Source organism: Sceloporus undulatus, chromosome 3, assembly GCF_019175285.1.
Source record: "Sceloporus undulatus isolate JIND9_A2432 ecotype Alabama chromosome 3, SceUnd_v1.1, whole genome shotgun sequence".
Lineage (NCBI taxonomy): Eukaryota > Metazoa > Chordata > Lepidosauria > Squamata > Phrynosomatidae > Sceloporus > Sceloporus undulatus.
In genome coordinates, this window is record NC_056524.1 from 223,414,918 (window position 1) to 223,440,967 (window position 26,050).

Sequence of the window (26,050 nt, forward strand, 5' to 3'; positions counted from 1 at the left end):
TAGGGTACGCTGCAGAGGAAGGAACTGGCAAAGTCACTTCTCAGTACCTCTTGCCAAACAAAACCCTAAGAAATTCATGGGGTTGCCATAAGTCAACAGGAGACTTGAAGGCACGCGCGCACACACACACACACCAATAATAATAATAATAATAATAATAATAATAATAATAATAATAATAATAATAATAATACTGTTATTTCTACCCCGCTTTTCTGTAGCAAGACAATCAAAAAATATATTTCTGGACTCTCCAGAGCAGTAAGAAAATAACGTACTTCAGCAAGCTGTTTGTTGAACTCTTAATGTTTCTACAATATTTCTACAGTACTTCTCTTACCAAGCTATAACTTCATGTAAAGGGCTACTGTCCTTTCACAAATCAGGAAAACTGATATTATACTCTCAGTTTAATGTTGCATTTCTTTGCATACCAGCTAAATAAAGCAAGAAATTGTATTTTACTACATGGTTCTAGTCTTGATGAAAATGCAGAAAGTCCAGAAGCTTCTTTAAAGGTCACATTTCATCAGGAATTTCCTATTTTGGCTCATTTCCCAATCTATTGCTAAGTACTCTTTGTACTGTGCCACCACTGTACAGTTAGTTACAACATTATTACAGTTCTGTCCCTAACATTCCAAAGATTTTACTTTAAATTTAATAAAGTAAGGAGTAGGTAGATGACCAAGATAAGCTTTCAAATTTTAAGATGCCAAAAGCCACTGGAATGCAGGTTTCCTAGAACAGGTTTTCTTTTTAGTCAGAAAAAAATTTGAAATATAGGCATGAAAGCATTCATCTCATGAACTAAATAATAAATTAAATTGATTACTATAATTAAAGTTAAGACCCAAAATGTACACTTCAACAACAAAAACAAAACCAGTCTCTACTTTCCAATGAACAACAACAAAATCAGTTTTCTGTAGTCAGCATGGTAGCTTAGCAACTTCAAATGTACATTAACTTTGCAGATCACAAAAGTATAGCCTCTAAAGCTCTCACTAGCCCCTCTCCTTTTTCCTCCTGCAAAGCAAACCATTTCCTCTTTGTGTACCTTATTTAAAATTTATTAAAAAGCCATATTGGTTTAAACTCTCCTTCATGCTTTCTTTTTTTACTGCACTGTCAATTTATCCATCACTCATATCTCCACATCTCCGTGACTCTGGAGCACAGTCTTCCCCAAAATCTTATAGTCTCTCTATAAAAAAATTAGAACTGAAATTTCAGAAAACACAATATTTCCAACATTCTGTTGCTGTTAGTTTCATACAGAAACTCAACTGTCAGCCTGAGGAAGGAAAGAGTGGTATTCAAATTATAAGCAAATAACCTCTTCTACATTTACATATTGTACCTAGATTATCTGAAACACCAAATTTTCTGTATGATCTTGCCCAGGTTTTAAGATACTCAGGAGGTGGGGGTGGGGGGAGGCTTTCTTTCAGTCTCTCCACTGTCACAGGCATGTCTGTTAAAGACAAATGAAAGGTCCCTTCTCAGTGGCTACTCCCAGGTTGTGGAATTCTCTTCCAGAGGTTATCCTGCCCCCCCCCCCTCTCTCTCTCTGTCCTCCTTCAGCTTCAGGAAACAAAAATGTTTTCATTTGCAGGGGCTTTTGGCTGTTGATTGATGCAGATGGGTCTCTGAATGGGGAAGGGCTATATTTTTATTTGCATTGTTATGTTTTAAAAGTTTAAACTACATGCATTTTAAATTAGTACTTATTTTTAAAAACTTTGTTGTTTCGTTTTAATCTACATTGTGAGCCATGACTGCCCCCCCCCCAAAATTTGGAGAAAGATGGAATATTAAATAAATAAACTGATATACAGTGGGCCCTCTATATTCATGGATTCGGCATCCATGGATTCAACCATGCATGGGTTGAAAATATTCAACAACAACAAAACTGCAAAAAGCAAACCTTGATTTTGCCATTTTACATAAAGGGCATCATTTTACTACACCACTGTATATAATGGGACTTGAACATCCACAGATTTTGGTATCCCCAGGGGGTCCTGGAACCAAACCCTAGCAGATACCAAGGGCCAACTGTACATAATGAAATGTCTTCTGAATTAACATTACAAAATGAATATAATAAAAGAACACACATATTTTACTTCTCTAAATATATGACTATGCCTTTGTGTACATCTAGAATCACAGAATCATAAAGTTGGAAGAGACTGTGTAGGAATACACAGTCAAAGCATTCCTGACAGATGCTCATCCAGCCTCTGTTTAAAAACCTCCAAAGAAGGCATGCCACTATGCTCTGAGGCAGCATGTTCTACTGTTCTTATCATCAATAAGTTTTTCTTAATGTTTAGATGGAATCACTTTTCTGTTAGCTTCAATCCACTGCTCTGTGTCCTAGTCTCTGAAGCAAGCAGAAAGCAAGCATGCTCCATCCTCAATATGACATTCCTTCAAATATGTAAACACCAATATCATGTTTAGATTAGAAAGCTAAGAAGAAGTGGCACTCAGAGAAATTGTAACGAATAAATTACCAGGAACACATGATATTCCAGTTGGACTGCTACGATCCACACAAACAGAATCGGCTCTAATGTTAACTAAAATATATCAATAAATATGGAAAACAAAACAAGAGCCAACAGATTGCAAACTATTGATATACGTCCCCATCCACAAAAAAAGAGACTATAGGACCATAGCATTAGCAAAATTCTGCTCAAAATTCTGCAAAATAGACTCTAATCATATATGGAGAGGGAAATCCCAGTGATGCAAGCCGGATTCAAGAAAGGAAGAGGCATTAGGGACCACACTGCAAATGTGGAATGAATAATGGAGCGCACCAAAGAATTCCAGAAGAAAACAGCATGTGCTTTATAGACTAACCACAATAAGCTAAGGAATGCTCTCAATGAAATAGGAGTGTCACTACATTTGATAGTCATGATGAGAAATCTGTACTTAGGATCAGAGGCTGCTGTAAGAAAAGAACATGGAGAAACAGAATGGTTCCCAATTGGCAAACAGGTCAGGTAAGGCTGAATTTTATCATCCTATTAATTTAACTTGTATGCAGAAAATATCAGATGAAGAGCCAGTTTAGAATCAGTAGAAGGAGGGGTGAAGCTAAGTGGACTATCAACAATCTAAGCTATGCAGACAACTACTAGCAAAAAGTATCACAGACTTGGAACAATTATTAAGTTAAAGAAGAAAGTGCAAAAACAGGTTTACTGCTGGACATAAAGAAAACAAAAATAATGCCCACAATGGCTTATATCAGTTCAACCTAGATAAAACTAGGTAACCAAATTAGTTAAAGAATTCCCATACCTTAGATTAAACACTGATCAGAAGAAAGACTGCAGTCAAGAAATAAGGAGAAGTTTCAGAATGAGAAGGGCAGCTATGAAAGAACTAGTAAGGTTGTAAAGTTTAAAGATATACAACTGAATACTAAAGTCAGACTTCTCCAAGTCATTGTATTCCCTATTACCATGTATGGATATAAGAGCTGCACAGCAAAGAAATCAGATAGGATGAAAATCAACTAATTTGAGATGTACTACTGGAGAGAGTGCTGAGGATACCGTGAATGGCCAAAATGACAAACAAATGGGTCCTAGAACAAATAATGCCTGAACTATCCCAGGAAGCAAAGATAACTAAACTCAGGTGGTCATACTTTGGACACATCATGAGAAGGCACGACTCTTGAGAAAAGACAATAATGCTAGGAAAAGCAGAGGACAGTAGGAAGACCACACACCAGATGGCTAGACTCACTCAGGGAGGTCAGAGGCGTGAATCTCCAGAATCTGAGCAGGGAGGTTGACAATAGGGGATCATTAAGATGTCTCATCCACAATGTCACCATGAGTTGAAATCGACTCGAAGGCAGCTTACAACAACAATCATGCCAACCTTAACTTTGTCTTCTCCAGGCTAAAGATACCCAGCTTCCTAAGTCACTCCTCATAGGGTATGGTTTTCAGACTTTTCACCATTTTGGTCACACTCCTTTGGACACTCTCTAGCTTGTCAGCATCCTTCCTGAACTGTAGTGACCACAACTGGACATAATATTCCCTGGTGAAGTCTAACCAAAGCAGAATAGAATGGTACTTCCCTCAGTCTAGACACTATACTCCTATTGATGCAGTCTAGAATTGCATTGACCTTTTTAGCTGCTGCATCACATTGCCTACTCATGTTTATCTTGTGGTTTAAGACTCTTAGATCCCTTTTACGTGTACTGCTGTCAAGCCAGGTATCACCCATCATGTATCTGTCCATTTCATTTTTACTTCTCGAGTGTATATCCTACATTTCTCCATGTTGAAATTCATTTTATTAATTTTGGACCAGCTTTCTAATCTGTTATTAGCTCATTCAGCTCATTCAACATATGAAGCTCTGTTCTAAATACACCTTCATGCATTCCAAGAACACTTTGCATTCTTTATCAGTGACCCAAATATCTCCACAGCTGTAAACTGTTATTGCTTTAATACTAAAGGAATGTAGTCTGATGTTCACAAATAAAAACTCAAAATGAATAACTGACATGCGATGAACCATTTATCCCAAACTTGAAAGGTCTAGATGGCATTATCCATCTGAATGTCTGCTTAGTTAAATATGGAGGTACAGTATAATGTTTCTTCCATCACTTTTCCTGTTGTATTAAATTGTAAAGTGCTTTTCTAAATCGTAAAGTGATTTGATGTCTTTGGCAGAAAGGGAGCAAGTATGTAACTAGGAATTGCAATGATTTCAAATCTAAATTGGTAACTTATGTATTAGGATGAGACTGTAACAAAGCTAGTTTGTTTATGCATTTAGCATTATGCATTAGCTGTAACTGTAGTATAATAACCTTCTATAAGTGGTCATTTGTGGAGTCCCACAAACAAGGTTATCCTGTGACTTCAAGAACAACTGTCCAGTATATGTGCCTCTCCTAAACAAAGGAGGCACCAAGAGTGGCCATCAGAATGAGGAATCATCTGACCATACCTGAGGCACTTCTTTAAAGAAGCTCAAGGAGGCCATACATTTTCAAGTGGGGAGGAAGAAAATTCTTTCAAGAAGAAGAAGAAGAAGAAAGGAAAAACAAAAGAAAAAGGATCAAAAAGAAAAAGGACAGAAAAAACAAGCAATATTCTCATGAAATTAGTTCTTGCTCCAAAGAATAAGTTCCTAATGCTGGTGTTAACATGGTGGATGAAAAGGAACTGAGGAGTTTTGGCAGGAAAGGACAAGAAGCATGAGCACTGAGGTAGGTGGGGCTGCTGCCCAAAGGACAGCCTAGCACTAGGAGGTTTCTGAGGATGCAACTGCCCAGGATAACCCTATTTGAGTCACAGAGACCAAACAGACTTCTGCAAATAACACTAACTGGCACCAATGTTACCTGGTTTTCACTGAGATGCTTTGAAAATAACACTTCTTTAGAAAAAATTAAACAGCAAATTGACAGTGTTGTCTTTTGCATTCAGTATAACTTCAAATAATAAACAGGTTGTGTGTTCCCTAGATCAAAAGATCTTTTTTTTTGGGGGGGGGGGGTTTAAAAGTTAGTGAAGGAAATGAAACCATGTGAACATGAAATGAAATCTGTGGTTGTACTTTGCCTTGTTTAGGAGATAATAGTTTTCACTGTAAGATATTTTAAATGAGATCAAGCCTGAAATGTAAGAAAATTACTTAGTCATTTTTTTAAGACTCGCTCCTAAATAAGCAGCAGTCATAACAACAACACACAAGTGAAACACATCAGAGATTTATCAGAAATAAAACATTTTTCTGCTTGACCTGATAAGCTTGAGGAGCACAAATATTCACTGGTTGCATCATGAGCACTGCCTATTTACTTCTGTTTGTGAAGGTTACACATGGTTTTTGACTGCATACCCCCATACTACATGGAAAACCTCTTTGAAATTGTGGGGGAGCTTCCTAAGCAGTTCATATAACAAAGGTATCTGCCACTCAAATAAAGGGAAAAAATCCTCCAAAGCCATGGGAACTTCTGAAGTAACTCTTTTTATTATTTTTACAGCATGAGCGTACAAAGAACTGTCAGAACTGAAATTTAAAAGGAATATATATCAAAAATGGAAGAAGTGGGAAATTGCCAAAGAGGAATACAGGCAAATAAATGTAGAGTGAAAGTAAGAAAAGCTACTGGTAATGCTCAGAATGGGGCAAAACAGAGCAGCAGCTTGGAGCAGCCTCTAGCTGCTCCAGCCCTGTTTGGCCCCTGATTGGTGTGGGATGTGAAAGTGGGCCGCTACTGCGACCCATAACAAAACACCAGTATGAGCAACGTTTCGCCGCTCTCTTTTGTGCTGGCTTTTCCCTGCTCAGTGTGCCCATGGCACAGCTTCCAGCTGCTTTGAGGGTATGTGTCATCTGCAAACCCCATGCCCAAAGTGGCCCCAAACAGGTGCTTTTTGTCTGCCTGCTTTGGGCTAATGAGCTCAGGTTCACTAGAGAGGCTAAAAATAGTAAAAAGAGTTTTCTGGCTATGTTCGAAGCAAAAGGAAGAACAAGGAAATGGTAGGACCAGATAGTGAAATGTAAATAGGAGACAGAGATGTCAGAACTGTTTAATACCTTGTTTGCCTCAGTCTTCTCTCAAAAGAATAACAGTGTTCTAACTGGTGAAAATGGAACAAACTGTGTAGAAGGACTGCAGCCCTGAACAGGTTAAAAAAAAGTAATAAAGGAATACCTAGCTACTCTAAATGAATCCAAGTCTTCAAGACCAGATGAGCTGCACCCAAGAGTAGTAAAGGAACTTGAAAACATAATCTAAGAGCTATTGTCAAACATTTTTGAGAATTCAAATAGGTCCCAACAGAACAGACAAGGGAAAATGTTGTCCTCATCTTCAAAAAGGACAAAAAAGAAGACCCAAGCCACTACTGATCTCAGTGTCAAGACCAAGAAAGGTTCCTGAACAGATAATTAAACAGTCAGTTTGTGCACACTAAGAAAGGAATTCTGTGATTAGTACGAGCCACCATGGGTTTCACAGAAACAAGTTAAGCCAAACTAACCGTATCTCTTTTTTGTGGAGTTACAAGCTTAGTAGATCAGGGGAGTGCCATGGATGTAGTATATCTTAACTTCAGCAAGGCTTTTGACAGGGTTCCCCAGGCAAAGCTGAACAGTAGGCTAGACTGTTTAACAGTTAGGTGTATCTGCAATTGGTAGACAAACCAAATCCAGAGACTACTCACCAATGCTTGCTCTTCATCCTGAAGAAAAGTGACTAGTGGGGTGCCCCAGGGTTCTGTTCTGGGCCTGGTATTATGTAACATTTTTGTAAATGGCTTAGATGATGGAAGAGAAGGCATGCAAATCAAATCTGCAGATGACATCAAATGTAGGGAGGTAGCTAACATCCCAGAGGAGAGGAACAGAATTCAGAATGAAATTGACAATCTGGAGAGCTGGGCCAAAACAAATGAATTTCAACAGAGATAAAAGTAAAATACTATAGCTACTCGGGAACAATAAAATGCACCCATATAGTATGGGCAATACCTGGTGTGAAAAAGTATAAGGATCTAAGTCCAAACACAAATCCACAGTGTGATGCAATGATCAAAAAACCAAATAAAATTCTGGGCTGCATCAACAGGACCAGAGTGCCAGACTGAGAGAAACAGCAGCAACACTCTATTCTGCTTTGGTCAGACTTCACCTGGAATACTGTGTCCAATTCTGGGGACCACTGTTCAAGTATAATATTGACGAGCTGGAATGTGTCCTGAAAAGGGAAATGAAGATGATCAAAGGTCTGGAAACTAGGCCTTATGAGGAGTGACTAAGGAAGCTGGTATATTCAGCTTGGGGGAAAGAAGACTAAGCAGTCACATGATAGCTATCTTTAAATATCTGAAGGGATGTTAAAAGATACAGCAAGTATGTTTTCTCATCAATCAATCTTTATTTACAATCAATGGATCCAGCTTGACACACTATAATTTAAAAGTATATAGCATATCGATCCCCAATGCTATTCAACATCTACATGAAAGCTCCAGGAGAGATCATCTGCAGGCATGGGGTGGGATGCTATCAGTATGCTGATGAAACCCAAATATACTTCTCCATCAAGCACCAAACAATTCTGGAAGTTGGTATCCAACACCTTATGCTCTCAAAGCTCATACCCAAATTGTGGCATCCCTGCAGAGGTATGGGGAAATCATTTCAGGGAAATTTTTTATATCTGCAACGCTACATCTAGCACCCATGACAGATCTATTGAGCTTCAGTTACAAGGAGCGGCACCCTGGGAACCAGTTATACTTGAAAATGTCACCAATCTTATCTCCTAACTCAAAAACGGCATGGCCCCTGGAAATAACAACATTCCTACTGAACTGATTAAAGTATGCTTTCTGCTTCTATAGACACTAGAACCTGAACCAACCAATTTACAGAAAAACACATTCCACCAAAACATTATGAAGATTTTTTTTTACTCTAAGAGCTATTCAACAGTTGAATATATTGCCTTGAAGGAAAGTGGACTCTCCTTCTTTGGAAATGTTTAAACAGAGGTATGAGGTGGTATCTTTCAGAAGTTTTAAAATTGTGTATTCCTGCATGGCAGAGGGTTGCACTAGAAGGCCCTGTGGTCCCTTCCAACTCTATGATTCTATAATTCTATGGACCCTGCCTTTTCATTGTCACACAGCATCCACTTTTCTTTGAAGTGATGTATACATGGGCTTTTCATTACATTATCGAATGAACTCTGTGAAGTAGACTAGATTGGATATAACTTGTCAATTCAAATTTTAAAAACACAATTTTAAAAGTGTAAATGTACCATTACTGTCTGGACATAACTATCTGAATGCATCACTATGCATAAGTCATAGATAGCTAGTTTACAAAGAAAAATATCTAAACTGAAGTATGGTCACTCACAATGTAATTAATCAAGTTTATTGTCTTGACATGAATAGTATTGAATCTTTTTTAAAAAGACAGTTGGGTTCAAGAGACAAAACACCTCATAGCAAATGAAAACATGCTTCGCACATAAACACAAGATAAATGCTAACTTTTCAACTTTGTACTAGCAATAAGCCACCCATGCACTAGAGCAGTGATGGCGAACCTATGGCACACGTGCCAGAGGTGGCACTCAGAGCCCTCTCTGTGGGCACACATGCTGTCGCCCTAGCATAGAGTTTGCCAGAGTTTCTTACTAGAAAGCCAGAGGTATGTGGCACTTTGCAATAAATAAGTGGGGTCTGGGTTGCAGTTTCAGCACTTGGTCTGTAAAAGGTTCACCATCACTGCGCTAGAGGTCTCATACAAATGAAACAGTGAGTTTGAAACAATGATCTCTTTCAATGCTACTCAAAGTGGGGGTCTCTGACTGGTGCCTATTCCCCAAGTCATCAACTACCAGTCCTTCCAGAAAAGAAAGAGGTTTTTTAGTCAACATTTGCAAATATTGTGCTGGTCTCTATCACTCTTGGGGGGGGGGGGGACAACTGCTACCCCTTTGAAGCCAGTCTAAGAAACACAGTATATTCTGTATCATTCCACATACATATTGGCATAGAAACAACTTAAATGTAACTAGAAGCAATGAAACTCAAAAGCAATAATACCCAACAGTATCTGAACATCTGCAGCAAAGAATTTTGCAGCATGAAAATACAGCCCCCTCATTAATTACTAACAGTCCTATTTTGAAGATGGAAGACATAAAAGCTGATAATACAAATAAATCACCTCATATACAGTACAAATAATTGCTGTTGTTGTTGTGTGCCTTCAAGTCACTTTTGATCGATGGTGACTCTAAGAAAATCCAATCACAGCATTTTCTTGCCAACCTTCTTCAGAGGGGTTTGCCATTGCCATCCTCTTAGGCTGAGACAATGTGACTTGCTCAGGGTTGCCCAACAAATACTTATCTGTTTTTAAATTGTGTATTTATTTGTTTTATGTTGTTTAATCTGTTTAAATAGCTATTTTATTTTGTGTTTTATTTCTTATTACTGTAAGCCATTTTCAGTCCCATCTGATGATATATAAATTCAATAAATAAAGAAATCATCAGACTAAGCAACAGCCTATTTTCAGCAGAACTGTATTCTCTCAGAATTATCAGGAACACCTTTAGGGGGTACTTTTGGATTCATTACTTTCACAGGTGACTGATTGTTAGGAACACTTTTTACCAACTTTAGCCAATTATAATTAAAATTAGAATAAAGTTTTAGAAAGTACATCAAATCAACTGTCATGCCAAAATGCTATCCGAACAACATGGCTGTAGAATTTAAAAACCATGTAAAGAACCAATTTGCACTATTAAGTCTTAATTGACCGGAGACAGAAGAACTCTGGACAAAAACCAGGGACATTGTCATGGAAGAATATAAAAGAGAAAAGCTTCATTGGATAACAGATTAAACTCTTTTTCTTGGTCTATAGTGAACCCATTAGTGCCACACCTACACAAAATAAACTGGACTCAAGTCAGATTGACTTCCTTACATGTCCCGTGATCAAATTCAAATTGGTACAAAAGGGATGAACATTTTTCTTCTTCTCAGCATGCTAAAATCTTTCAACCAACAGCCTCATTGTTTACCTGTCAAACCTGCCAGGTTGCATTAGAATTCATTGCTTCCCCATCCAATCCTCACCCTCCCTTTATGTCTCAGTGAGTGAAAATAAGTAAGGGAAGTCCAAATGTCTCCTTTTCCACCATATTTGTTGATTTTTTAAAAATGTATTTTCAATGTCTCCTGAAGCGCACACACACAGAGGACAGAAGCTGTCTATCTCCTTCACTGTGACTGCCAGCAATGGTGTGCTCTACCCCAGTTGCTGTCGCCCCTCCCCAGCACAACCCCACTGGTAAAGCTGTTTTGAAGTCAAGCAATGGTGAGGGAGTAACCCAATCCACTCTGTCACTGTTGATTTCATGCCTGAGGTCAGCTGGAGAGGGAGCAAGAGCAACCAGGGTATAGTGCTCCACTACAAGCCATTGCAAAGAAAGAAGATCTGCAGCTTTATTCCCGACACTACATCAGGGCTAATGGCACTGCGCTATCTCCTCCCTCTCCCGCCCCACCTGAGTGAGTGAATGAACAAATGAGCGATGGAATACACATGTGGGTGGGCACCCCAACCCCTGCAAATAGGGAGAGACGACTGCATGTCAAAAAAAAGTTTATAAAATAGTAAATATACCTCCACTTCAGATGTCCTGCTAACCTTCAATTACTATGCCCTTAATGATTTAAAAAATGGTGACACATGCCAAGCTTGCCAGACTAGTCCCACCCTCCAACTAGCCCACGCTGACATGTGTAAAAATCCAGTTTTTCCTAAAACTGTGAAATAAAAATTGATTTTTTATAATTCATATTAATGCCTAAAAGAAGAGATTTCACTGTGAAACAGGGCAAACATCATGTTTCTTACAGAACCAGAAATGGAGTGAGCACAATTTTTTCGCCTATGTTGACATGCCCTGTGACACTAATAACCAATTGTAAAAACTATGGTAAAATATATGACTGAATGATAAATCAGAAAAGCTGGCATAAAAAGAAAGGATAGTTCTGGATTAATACTAATGCATAGGAAGTTCCATGCATTGAAAGATACCAAGTAAATAATGGATGGCAGTATTCAAAGACATAGCTAAATCCAAAGACACAGACTAATTAAATTTATTTACATATACTTTTAAACTTCTTTCTCTCAGTTAAATTCAAAGACACAGACTAACTAAAGGAAGGCAATGACAAACCCACCTCTGAACAGATTATTATCAAGGAAATTCCATGGTAAATTCACCCTTGGGTTGCCATAAATCAGAAATGACTTGAATGCACACACACCATCACATGAGTAAGACTAGAATGGTATACAGTATTTGGTAAAGTGTTCATAACTCCAAGAATCAACCTCTGTCACACAAATGATTTATGTGCACAAACATGTGCAAAGAACCATGGAAACAGTATCAGATATTCTACAGTGTATTTTTACCAAATGTCACTGGGCTGGGAAGCTTTTGACCATATGGATGTTTTTAATGATACCTCCCACAACCCCTTACCTCTGATCACACTGGTTGTGACACCTAGAAGCCTACAAATTCCATCCCTACCCATGACCTAAGCAGAATGTTCCTGGTTAAAATTCCAGCCAGCTATGCCCTAATCCCAGTACTATATGATTTTAAGGGCTGAAGCAAGCCAGTTCATTCTCCCCTCTTAGTTTCCCATTTTTATCAAGGATCATTCAAATCAAACATATCCTTCTAACTAGTATGTTACAATTGTATTATCAGTGCCTGGGCTCAGACAGGAAACTTATAATTGTGTAAGCCCCTGTGTGCATTCTAAATTCCTGACTTCTTCCTCCGTCTGGCTGAACTCTAGATCAGAGTTTTCTGGAAATTTCCCCAGTGCTCCAAACAGTATTATGGCTTGAGTCTCCATTATCCAAAATGCTTGGGACCAGAAGTATTTTTAATTTTGAAGTTTTTTGGATTATGGAATATTTTTATACAGATAATGAGGTACACATATTTAGAAGATGGGACCCAGATCTATACACAGAATCACAGCATCCTAGAGCTGGAAGAGACCAAAAGGGCCATCCAGTCCAACCCCCTGCCATGCAGGAACTCTCAACCAAAGTATATTTCGTATACATCTTATCCACATAGCCTGAAATTATTTATATAGTGGGCCCTTCCCTTATGCAGGGGATCCATTCCAGACCCTCCCCCCCAACAGAAGGCAAAAAATGCATATGCTCAAGCCCCATTGAAAACAACGGGGTTCATACATGTGGTGCAGCACAGTGCACATGCCATTCTTTTTATTACAGCGTATGGCGAGGGCACACTGTGCACAATACTTTTAATAATAATTTTGTGTATGAAACCAAACCTGTATACATTGAACTATCAGAAAGCAAAGCTGTCATTATCTCCCACTATTTTGGAATTCTGGATAAGGGAGACTCAACTTGTATCTGATTTTGCACATTCAGTTTAAATATCACATTTAAACAGATTCAAACATTCAAAGCTGTATGTGGAGATTACTTTACTGGAATATTTGTGATAAGGTAGAGAGAACAACTTATATTTCCTTTATATTTAACCAAAAATGACTAAATCTTAAACAATAATATGTTTAAGGTCACATACATAAATAGAGTTGTACCTGACATATTTTATATCAACTATAACTACAGTACCTTCACCCGTTCACTGTCCACACTACTTATCAGTTCCATTTTAAATGGGGGGGGGGGCAGCCTGATTCAGTACAAGTAGCTGAACATTTTGTTTCACTGAAGGATACATGTTAATCTGTGGGTATAGGCAATTTACCACATTTTGTCTTGACTACTTGTACTCATGACTGAACGAAAACCAAGAGATTTTGTGAAACAGAAATAACCTTCATTTGTTAGTCTACTACTCTGTGTACTAGAGCTTGTCAATTTTTTTTTCTCCTCAGAAGAGTAACTACAATTTCTTATCCTATATTTAGCCAATCTAACATGACTGATTGACTACAAGAGTCCAGACAACTGTGGATAAATTTTATAGGATGTAAAATTTCAGAAAACAGGGTACTGGAAAATTTTGCACCACACATCTTACCCAGAGTATAGCATTTTCCACTGTAATAGTGAAATGAGTGTCTTAATGCCAACAGAAATGGAGCTGAAACAGAAGAGGATGTGTCAGATTTCTGGGGAAGTATTCTAACTTTGAAGAAGTAGAGAAAATCTGAACCTCCCCACCTCCCAATACACATACCATATACAGCACATTGAACAGTAGACAGGCTCCTTAGATTTAAGAGGGCATGGAAGACAAGAACTAGCTGAAGCCTAAATTCTACTTGTGATGCTCATGGGAGGTAAAATGCTTGTCCTCAAAAACTGTTTGAAAGGAATGGTAGGCCATTAAGAAAAATAACAGGTTTTAACAATATAGAAGACCAAATAACAGGGAGAATGGAAAGCCTAAATTGCTTTTTAGGAGAACCTGCAATATCCACAGCCATGAATTACTAACTCTCCATTCTGAGGGCAGATAAAAATAAGCTTAAGACAGTTTACTGGCCATATTTAGAGTATTCAGAATCATGAGAGTCATGACAAACATCTGGCAGTGATTCTTTCTGGAATTATTCTATTTTTTCTCTCTTAGGCAATAGGACACTGTGCTCAACAGCATTTAGATCCTTGTAGTACAGTGTTTAATAGGATTTGAAACAGCCCATCCTCCCACATCCTGCATTTTCAAAGCTGTTAATACTTTTCTCAGTGTAGAGAACAGGCTCTGTGAAATATAAGTATTGCACTGCAAAGGAATGACCAAAGAAAGCATTGGAATTTTTAAAACAAGTGTGGTGTTTTTTTTTCTGTAAGAAAAAAAATCTTAGTTTGTTTCCTTCTTTGGGAGTAGTTATAAACACTAGGAATTTGCCAAATGCTGTCCAAAAACTACAACATGTAGAAGACAGATATTGTCAAATAGTAATACTGCAACAGAACTGATTCCTAGAATTTCCAAGTGGTCTGTTAATGAAATTATCTTTATATCTTTTTTTCCTCTGTTGACATCTAACTGTGCAGTTTTGTTTGTATATGTATACCTTTTATATTCCCTCTAGTGAGCAGCTGAATTCTTCTGTAAAACCACAGGAAATAATACGGTGGTGTAAAAACTTCCAATTACTTCCTGTACAGCTAAACTTTAAAAACCTTCTAAAATCCAAAAACAGTTCCTGATTTTTAGGCCTCAGAATGTAGTGAGTCATGATCAACAACACACAGTATAGTTTTCAAGTAAATCAGATGGTGAAACACCAGTTTAAAGCAACTGTATCTAAGAGAGTAAATTTTTATGCCATGCCCAGCTGAAGCTGTACAAAATCCATAAAAATGTAGAAACATCTGAATATTTCAATCAAAGGCTGCTGTTACACTGCAGAATTAATGCAGTTTGACACAACTTTAATTTTATGTCTTTATCATACAGAATCTTAGGATTTGTAGTTTGTTGTGGCACCAGAGCTCTCTGACAGAGAAGGCTAAATATCTCACAAAACTAGAAATCCCAGAATTCCATAGTATTGATCCATAGCAGAAGTTAACAGAAAAAATAATTTAGAATAAATATTAAGCCATTTTTAAAAATGTGTTGTATCTGGATGCTATATACAGAATTTCCTCTGACAGAACTAGATAAAAAGTATTTATAATGATGGTTTGGATGCAAATGTGTTTAGTGGAGTTCCACTGTCATGGAGAAAAGGGGGCATGGCAATGATTTTCTTTTGTTCTTCTCTCCTCTTGCAGACCCCAGCAAAACTACCCATGCTGTTGTGAAGGGCTGGGCATATTCTGAAACAAGATAGCACTAAAAGCTGCCACTGGAGAGAAGGATTAGAGGGGGGAAATGTCCTCTTACTTCCTTCTTCCAGTGTAATGCCTCTACAGGATTCAGATTCCCTCTGCAAAAAGGAACCTGTTCATTTTTGGAGGGCCAGATTTGTTCAATCTGGTAAATTTAATCAATTTGAAAAACAATGTGCCCAAAAATAACCTAAAAGTACAGTTCTAATGTGCAATATCTATTGTAAAAATCAGAATAGTTTTTGCACACCATTTGGGAGAAAGTGCTCTTCCATAACGTTCATGTGTAAGGCTTAGAATCCTAAAAGTACTGTATGTCAATATATTTTGTCAATCACCTGAAATACCTCATTCACTGCTCTACACATAGCAGCCCTGCAATTCACTACTTAGAATATTAATTACTCAGAATATGACTAGTTTGCATTTTAATCAGGATTGGTCATGCTGAATTTAAATATAATTGTATTAGAAAAACTCTCCTACAAGTCTGGTCTAAGTAGAAACAAAGAATTTTCCCCAAGATAATATTAGCTATGTCAACATCGGAAGCCTTTTAAAGGAAACAATGAGTTAAGCATTAAAAACAGTTGTCCTAGGATGATCTTTTGAACAAGATAGCTGGATGCTTAAATCAAGAGAGATGATTCTCAAATAAACAAATATCTTAATTGGTTTGCTTATGTGCAACTTAAGGACAGATTTAATCAAGACAAGAGAAATGTAGCCATAGAGGTTAGAGAAAAAGAGTTTTATTTAGAGCTGTGTAAAGACAATGTGGTATACTGGTTTGAATACTGGGCAACAACTCTGGAGAGCAGGGTTCAATTTCCTGCCCAGCCATGAAACCCATAGGGTGGCCTTGAGCAAGTCAGGGGAAGGCAATGGTAAACCTCCTCTGAACAAAATCTTGTCAAGAAAACCCTGTGATAGGTTTGCCTTAGGGTCACCTTAAGTCAGAAAGGACTTGAAGGCTCAGAACAACAAAAAACAACAACCATACAATTTAAAAAGTGTATAAATTGCTTCAGAAACTACCAACGAAAGATGAGCCTGTAAAACAGTAGATGATAACATGGGCCCAAAATTTTGGGCATAAAGTCCATAGGGATGTATGGGGGGAAATGCGAGCCAAAGATATAAAATTTATTTTGTGCAATAATTTAAAAGAAAACCTATGCAGTAGTATATATAGATGGCATCTAATCCAAAATAATCTGTCAAAAATGCTCCAGATGGTTCAAATCAATATTAGGAATGTCAAGATAAGAAGGACTCATTTTTTCATATGCAGTTGACTTGTGATAAAAGGAAAAGATACTGGTCTAAGATTGATATGTTAATCCAAAAAAGCTAGATTTTGTAATGTTACCATGTTTTTGTTGAGCATTATGGATGAAGAATTGGATAGTAAATATGGATTAGTTCTTCAAAATATGACATCATTTAAAAAAATATTGTTTGCTCAAACTTGAAAATGGACCTAAGCACCGACAATGGATTGTTAAGGCTGCTGGGTTTGCTCAAATGGACAAATAAATGTGGGTTCGAAAGGATAAGGCAACTGAAGACTTTTTGAAAGACTGGAAATGATTTATGGACTTTTTGCACAAGTAAAATTCTAAAGATGTAATAATCTGTGGCAATAGTTATTGGTAACTTTAACAGGATTATTTAGTTGGATTTGTAATGGTAGAACAATGTTTTCTCTTTTTTCTTTATCTTTTCACTACAATCAGGATTGGGGGGAGAAGTCAGAAACCAACCATGTAATAATTGTATGTCTCCCCCCCTCTTTCCCTTCTCTCTCTTTCCCCCTCTCTTTTCTTATACTTCTCCCCCCCCCCGCTTCTTCTTTCTCCTCCACCAGTTTATCCTTGATTGTATATTATTTTGATTACAAATTAGATCATTTTTGTTAAAAATAATTTAAAAAAATTAAAATAAGGATTGGTCATGGTAGCATATTCTACTACTGAAATCAGGAAGAAACAGGGGTTCAGGAAGACATGAAAACATACAAAACACAGTCACAGAACACAAATAGTAAATCTCTTCTCTACCACAGCATGTTTGAAAATGTAGGTAACTGATCTACATTAAGTAGTGGAGGTGTCCTTTGGCTTGGCAACCAACCCACATTTTTAATAAAGACTGATCCTTCATCTCATCTCCAAACAACCAAAAAATTCTGCACTGCCCCTGTTAAAAATGCAATTCTTTAATTATATGTTTATTATTCACTGGATTCATACCCCACACTTCCTTGTAAGAGCTCAGAAAAGTTAATAGAGTCCAGTATTATCTCTTCTTTCCAAGTGAGAATACAAAACATGTTCAGTGGCAAAATTCTTAATATAGAAATCCATCACAATGGATTAGAGCATTACCAATGAATACCAACATGACTCTTATGGAGGAAGAGTCAAAAGGCCCTAACTAAAGAGTATATTCTCTCTGATGTCAAAACCAAATTGCACTCCTCAACACTCCCTTACAACCATTGCAACATGCAGAGATCTAGCTGCAAATAGGGATGGAGAAACATGTTGCCACATCTTCCTTCCTCCTTATCAGAAATCTGTAAATATAAAAGATCATAAGAAGAACAATATCATTCCTCATCTCCATCCTCCTTGAAATTTCCTTTCTTCATTTTTACATCTCAGAACAGGAACACTAGGCAATACACTATTATACTTAGAACAAAATACCTGTCTGTACAGCACCTCTGTTTACAAAACTATTTACAAATATATGGCAATGTACATAGGTTTTGAGCATAGTGTTCCATTATTATTTTAATTCCCACATTTAATGGAACTCTAGAGAAGTGACAATTAAGCAAATCAAGCATTTTGTTCAATCTCAGGATTCCTACACAATATCTTCATGTGTGGTTCTTATGTATCTCAGAAGGAGATGTGTCACTGGAACAGCCTGAAATCTTTAATTCATTACAGGAAGCATTTCTTATACATATCTGCCAGCTGAATCTCTTCTCAAAAGTTATATTAAGAATTAAAATCAAGCAAAAAAAAAAAAAAAATCCCAAACTTTACTGGAAGCTTACCTCGATATCAAGCACCTCCACAGTATTGTCCAAAAGCTTTATTTTGATCTGTAGAGCCCTCTCATGTGCTTTAGCTGGTGCTGATGCTATGGCAGAGGAGAGGCTTTGTCCTGGTTCCAGCGTACTCACTCCAGAGTTTTTCTGGACTCCCAAACGAGAACCTGGAGTCTGTAATACTCTGTAAGTACCTTCTATTTCCCCCATTTTCACCTCCAAACAACAATCCTGTGACCTAACAGGGAAAGATATAAATCAATTTTAATTAAAAAAAATATTATTATACAATTATACAATGACACAACAAAATGCTGGTAATAACCCATTTCTTGCAGTGTCATCTTCAGGTTTACATTTTCCTGAATGTAATAACCTGAAATAGATTTGGCCGTTATAACCATCACACAATCTTTATCCTTCGTTTCCTAAAAACTGCCTGCAGTTAGTTCAATACCATCCAAAAGCACCTGTCTATAAAACACATATAAGAAGAGTCTAAAAAAGACAATGTGAAACCAGGAATGTGGGGATTCTGTGTAAATACCAAGAATCTCACTGTGTATTTTCATACTATGTAGGAACATATATGAACAGAGACAACCGCATATTGTCATTTGATTTTTACCACATTAAAACATATCAATAAAAATAAGAGGCAGAAAATACTTGAAACCTTTGAAAAGGTAAGTCCCACTGGGTTCAACAAGGTTTACTCTCAAGTAAGAAGATATATAACTGCAACCTCAGATATCATTTTGGAACCTCAAAGCATCAAGACCTTCTACACTTTTTAATCATTGTACCAGTATAAATTGCAAGATGAATACAATACATTCAGTCTGCTGTAACACAATACAATGAATTTAAGAGACACCATTTACTGTAGTAACTTGACAAAATATTTTTTCAACTGTCAGGAATACTGATGAAATTAACACCTAAAATAGAAAATGGACCACTCAATCATAATGTTGATTAGTTATAATATAAATGGATAAGATTGGTGCAAGGAATGGAGAGCTACATAAATGGCCACCTTGCATTTAAAAAGAGGCAAAATGTTTTGTAAGTAGCTATTTCCAACAATGTCTCAAGAGTTTTAAGCCAATGAATTGAGAAAAATGATTAACAGACAACTAGTCTGGAGAAAGTATGTCCTGGTTCATTTTAAAGCCATCTCTTTCTGTTTTTGAAAATGGTAAGTGATTGCTGTCTCATTAAAAAAAACAACAACAGAAAATCAAGACTTTAGTGTAGATGTAATTGGGTAGCGGTGCTTCTATTCCCCCTCCGAGACGGGTAGCAGCAAAAGAAAGTTCATAACCTCTCTAACTGTATTGGAAATTTTTCAGATTTTCTTCCTTTATTAAAATTTAAAAAATATCAACTCATACAGATACAATCCATCATAACTGTACTGAGTGCAACCTAATTTCATGGTGCACATGTTTCTGAAGGAAGGGTTTGGAGTCGTGACACTGATTATAGCAGCAGTGGAATTTGTTGCAGGGATGGGGAACTATGGCCCTCCAGGTTCTGACAAAGTACCTTTCCCATCATGTCTCACCACCAGCCAAGCTGAAGGACGTTCTAGCCAGACTCATGAGGGCTTGGTTGTAGCTCTCCTCTTATGGTGACATAGGACTTTATTACATGGGAAAATTGGGGGTCTAAACAATTAAAACCACACAATCATGATTAATGGTGATGTCATATGAAAATGTTAAAGTGCCATTATCCCAGGACTAAACAGGCAATGAACAGCAACAAATCATTCATGGGGAAATCCTGTGACATCTTTGCTGATGTTTGAGCTTAAGAGATCTCAAAAGCTGGCATATTTTGGTGACATTCACAACTGATCTAAAATGGTATTGCTTTAATTTGGATTTTTTCCCCTTTAAAACACAACTAGCTATTACTTTCTGTTGGAAATGTACTTTGGTCTTTTGTTTGTTGCCTAGATAGCAGAGCCTGGAGTGGACTGAAAGCTGTGTCAGAAGCTCACCTACCATATTGCTATATTAACAGTGCCCAAAGGTCATTATGTTGAGTGAAGGAAAGCAAGGAACAAGTTCGGTCCTAGCTTGAAAGACTCTCTCTGGACATAATACGTACCCAATGATAAATATTAAGAGTAAAACCTGTACAGATTTCTCAGCAGGCCGAATCTACCTATCTTGCAACTGCCAATCCCAGCTAGAGTAACCAGTTCAAATTTACATCAGTGTTATTTACCAATCAGCACTGATGCACTGGATCTCCTCTTGCTGGGGCTAGCAATTGGATCTCAACTTTGGTGCTGAGGTTACCATCTCTTTCAAATATTAAGGCTTTCCCCCTGAAAAAAGCTGTAGACATTTGTACAATTCAGAATTCAAGTAATGTAAAGGTCCTGTTATGTTAGGTGATGTCAGAAGGGGCTGAAAGCAATTTGAGAAACAAAACAAACAGTTCAGACTCATCTATAAATAAAGGTTAATAATAATAATAATAATCTAGAAGGTGAAGCTCCAATTAAGTGCCAGACTCCATTGCTCCTCTCTACAGAACATTCATCAATGTATCCAAGATGAAGGAAATCATACAAGAAACTGGGAACCCTTTTCTTGATGTCCACACACTGAAGATTATATATATATATATATATATATATATATATATATATATATATATTCTATACAGAAAGAGTGTACAATTTATATGAGGATCAGCAAGAACTACACACCCAGTCGCACAGGTTGTACATCATGCATTGTACAAACTGCCCACAGCTTCACAGTACTGCCATATTCATGACCATTAATAAGTAGCTTATATCCTATAAATGTCTATAAAGGAATGTTGTTTCCAAGCAGTAAACCTCTGAGCCACAAGATAGGTTTTAATCACCTCCCATGGGATCTTCACTACAGCTCAATGGTATAAAAGGATGGCTTGTGTGGTAAAGGTATCATGGCATGAATCATTTCAACAAAAGGTTTTGTTCAGACAGTCGCCCAAGTCCAGTTTTTAAGCCTAGTATGTAAATGCTCTAAAAGCCTTCTGGAAAAGGAGGGGGTTTGAATTCAAGCATACCATTTAAAATCAGTGTCTTGGAAAAACTGACGTGCTGGAACCAAATCCGTCCTAATGATAGCCGTGTGCGCCAGATTTGTCAAAAACCGCAATCAGGAAAGGGCGATCTGCCTTTACTTACTAATTTGGAAACAGACTTGAATGGCTCCAAAGGCTCAGATTCAGAAGCCAACTGACTATGAAGCGCTCTTCACGAAATGTCCCTAAGAGATTTTGGATCAGACTGTATGCTCCTGCCTCCGCACGGCAGAGATGGTCCAGTTTGACACCACTTTTCCTCTAATTGATTGTTTACAATGAAACGCACAAAGTCTGTAGAACAATGACAAACACATACGTTTGAGGCCACTTCAACTGCCCTGGCTCAAGCACTAAGGAACCCTTGGAAAACTGTAGTTTGTTGTGGCACCAGAGCTCTCTGACAGAGAAGGCTAAATGCCTCCCAAAATGACAACGCACAGCACTGAGCCAGGACAGTTAAAGAGGTGTCAAAGTGGGTTATTTCTGCAGCGCAGATGAAGCCTCCATGGTGCCACAATAACAACAGCGCTTTTGCTATGGGACTTGCGGCAGAGCTCTGGTGCCTCAACAAACTGCCATTCCCAGGATTCCACAGCACTCAGCGATCGCAGTTACAGAAGCAGCGTCAAACTGGATTGCTTCTGCTGTGTGGATGCAGCCCAAGGTTTTAGTAGCAAGAAACACAAAGCGCCAGCGCAGTTACAGAAACTCCATTCAGGACCTATAGAGAGGAGGCACTTCTCTTGCCTTGGGAGCCACAAAGGAGGACAACAGAAGGGAAAGCAGCATTTTAACCCCATATAAGTGTTATTATTATTATATCCATATTAATTGATATCACATAACTAGAGGCACTTACAAATAAACCAGTTTGCAATCCGGATTGACAGATCAATTCAACACTGGAGAAATAACCTGGTTTGACAGCACTTTAACTCTTTGTCTGGCTCAAAGGCTATGGAATTCTGGGAGTTGGAGTTTGTTGTGGGGCCCAGGGCCCACAACAAACTCCAACTCCCAGAATTCCATAGCAGAGAGCCAGACAAAGAGTTAAAGCGCCGTCAAACCGGGTTATTTCTCCAGTGTGGAAGCAGAGAGGCTTTAAAGCGGCCTCAAACCGGATTATTTATACAGTGTGGCCTCTCCCTTCCTTCTCTCCCCCTTCCTCACCTCAAACCGATGCCTCAATGGCCCTTGACGCCAATCATCGCGCGCCTAATTCCCGTCTCTCCCGCGCATTCCGCTCCCCTCAGCATCCCCCGCTCTTCTGCTCTTCGCCCGCCTCAGGAGCCCCGCGCCGTCACCGCCTCTTGCCCAACTCGCCCTCTCATTGGCTGACACGACATTCCAGGGGCGGGGCTTCACCAGGGCCCCTCCTCCCAAGAGCACTCGGCTCCGCCTCCTTCGGCGGTGGGCGGAGCTATGCTAACCAGTGTTTTGAGTGACAGCGTTTTGAGTCCCTGTATAATAGTCCTGTTTGGACGCCGCTTTAACGGCTGCGGCTCAGTGCTGTGGGCTGCTGGGAAGTGTAGTTTTGTTGTGGACGTTAAAGTGGCCGTCAAACCGCTCTCTGCGGATGGAAATATTCCCCAGTTTCACACCCCCATCTTTTTAACTGCCAGTTCATACTCCCAATTTGATACCGCTTCCTTAACTGCCTTGGCTCCGTGCTGTGGAATTCTGGGAACTCTGTTGCAGCCCCAGAGGAGAGCCGAGCCGTTGAGCCTCGGCCGTTAAAGTGGTGTCAAACAGCCCCGCAGGAATGATCCAGTTTGTCGCCACTTAATTGTCAGTGCTATAGAATCATGGGAATTGTCGTTGTTGTGGCACCAGAACAGAGCCATTGTGATTGAAAAACACTACTTTAAAGGCCAAGGCTCAATGGCTCCGCTCTGGTTCCACAACAAACTGCATTTCCCATGATTCCATAGCACGGAGCCAAGGCAGTAGTTATAAGAAGTCTCAAACCGTAACTACAGAACAGTTTTGAGAGACTTCTTTGAACTGCCTTGGCTCCGTGCTATGGAATCATGGGAAATGTATTTTAAAGTGTGTGTTGATTCCATTGCTATGGAATCATGGGAACTGCAGCTTGTTGTGGCGCCAGAGCAGAGACAGTAATAGAGCCATGGCGGGGAGAATTATATGTGTGTTGTGATGCGCTATGTAAAGCCTATGGCGCTATACAAATAAACGCAATAATAATCACAATAACAATAATAGCACAGCACCCATGCTCTCTGACTCTGACAGGGAAGGCTCAATGCCCTTCCCCTCCCAACAGCCCCACAGACAGGGGGCCTCTACTTCCTCCTCCTCAGCCCCTCCAGGCCCGCCATTTTCTTCCTCCTCCTCCTCCTCTTCTTCCCACACAGTCCTTGGCGACTAGGGAACACTGAAGGGCGAAGGCGGAGGAATCCATAATCTTGGCCCAAAACACACTGCAGAAATAACCCAGTTTGAGGTCGCTTTAACTCACTGCCTGGGAATCCTGGGAACTGTAGTGTTTATGAGACATTGTGCCTTCCCTGACAGAGAGCTCTGGGGCCACAATAAACTACTGACTCCAGGATTCACTATAAACACTGAGCCAAGGTAGTTAAAACGGCCTCATAACTGTTTTGGTCCTTTTAACTGCCCTAGCTCAATGCTAGGGAATCCTGGGAACTGTAGTTTTGTGAAACACTTAGCCTCCTCTGCCAGAGAGTAAACAACCAGTTCCCAGGATTCACTAGCACTGAGCCAAGGCAGTTAAAGCAGTCTCAAACTGGATTAAGTTCTGTGGTGTGTTTTGGTCCTTATTTGCCCTAGCAAATATTCCCCAGTTTCACACCCCCATCTTTTTATCTGCCAGTGCATACTCCCAATTTGATAGCGCTTCCTTAACTGCCTTGGCTGTGCTGTGGAATTCTGGGAACTTAAATATTAACTTAAGAGATAAATTCATAAGAAATAGCTGTCTTTCAAGAGGAGATCAGTGGTAATGGCCATATGTTTATGTTTATGTCCTTTATGTTTACACCAGTAAGAATAAATTCCCAATCACATGCTTATCCCTCCAAGAAGGAATGGAGCCATTGTAAAACAGTGCCTCCAAGGCCCATCCTGGTGAAGTGGCCCAGAAAGGTACCTTGAGTGATGATGGTATCAAAAGCTGCTGAGGGGTCCAGCAGAAATACCAGAGAAACAGCCCCCCAAATATGCCCTGGCATAGGTCACCAAACAAGATGGGCAAATCTGCTTGTGTCTCGTAACTGGGCTTTATAAAAGGCTGAAATGGATAAAGATTAAATGGATAAACAGAAAAAAAAACATGGGCTGACAAGTGGAGCTCCCAAGAGGAAGAGACAGGAGAAACAAAGATGGAATGAGTGTTACCTGTCCCTAGAGGTAGTTTAAACTTTCATAAGAAAAATAGGCTTCCAGGAACCAAGCTTCCAGAAGCGATTCTAGTACTGTATGTACAAATCCATACCTGCAAATCCATCCGTAAGTATGAGAGGAATAATAATACTTAGCATGAAAAATTATTTGCAACATGTTTTTTTTTCTGCAGTGGATGAGTGCTGCCATTTTCTCCAGGTGTCTGACAATGTCTTTTCCTGTTCCTCTTGCATGGGAAATTTGTACTTTTCCAGGGTGGTGGCTTGGTATATTTTTAAAGCTTGCTATTTCCATTCCTGATAGTGCTAAAAAGCCATAAGCATGCTGTGAAGGGTGTAGCCCAATGTGCGTTCCAGCGAGGGAAGGGCAGAAATCCCAGATAAAAACCAAGCAAGCATAAACTGTATGACTGTTAATCCTGTTTTGAAGAGATACCATCATGCATGTCTTATCCAAACAATTAATATATGATAATTTGGGGAACAAATGTTTTACTCTGAGAAACAGTTTAATACACAATTAGGTTCCAGCAATATGTCTGAAATCAGTTGTCATGAGTGCTGTCTTTTATTTATATCGTTAAAACACAATTATGTCCAGACTAAAATAAATTTGCTATTTAAGTTAATATCTTCTAAGAATAGCTTGTTTTCACCATTAACCAGCCAGTAGGCATCCAAAATGATGAGGTCAACATTGTATATAATCACTTATAAATATTTAGGGATGGAGAGACAGAGAACAATGTTATAAAAGCACAGACAACTTGTTTAAGGTTTATTATCTTCTGCTACTTTTGAAACATAAGATGTTTCCAGATCAGACCAAAAGAACTCTCACATCAGATCACTAGAACCCTCTGGCAGGGAATTCCAAATGACCTTCTTTAAACTGCAAACCCCAAGATTTCTTAGATGGTGCCATGATAGTAAGGTGGAATCATAGCACTATAATTGTGTTGTGTGAAAGATCCCCTTGGAGTATTCCAAGTGTGGTCAGATTAATACATCTGAATAGTAGTTTGGGGCTCGACAGATGGGCAGC

General features: G+C 38.7%; 1 protein-coding gene across 2 annotated transcripts in view; it reads right to left on the minus strand.

The window, feature by feature from the left end:
* FARP2 (FERM, ARH/RhoGEF and pleckstrin domain protein 2) overlaps nucleotides 1-22,914 on the minus strand; it is a 92,575-nt gene extending 69,661 nt beyond the window's left edge. For both annotated transcript variants that reach the window (XM_042460970.1, XM_042460969.1), the window contains exons 1-2: nucleotides 22,793-22,914; nucleotides 18,527-18,758 (exon numbers count right to left, since the gene is read on the minus strand). In XM_042460970.1, coding sequence (XP_042316904.1) covers nucleotides 18,527-18,730 — 204 coding nt within the window. In that variant the 5' untranslated portion in view covers nucleotides 18,731-18,758; nucleotides 22,793-22,914. The remainder of the gene's footprint in view (nucleotides 1-18,526; nucleotides 18,759-22,792) is intronic.
* Between the last annotated feature and the right edge of the window lie 3,136 nt (nucleotides 22,915-26,050).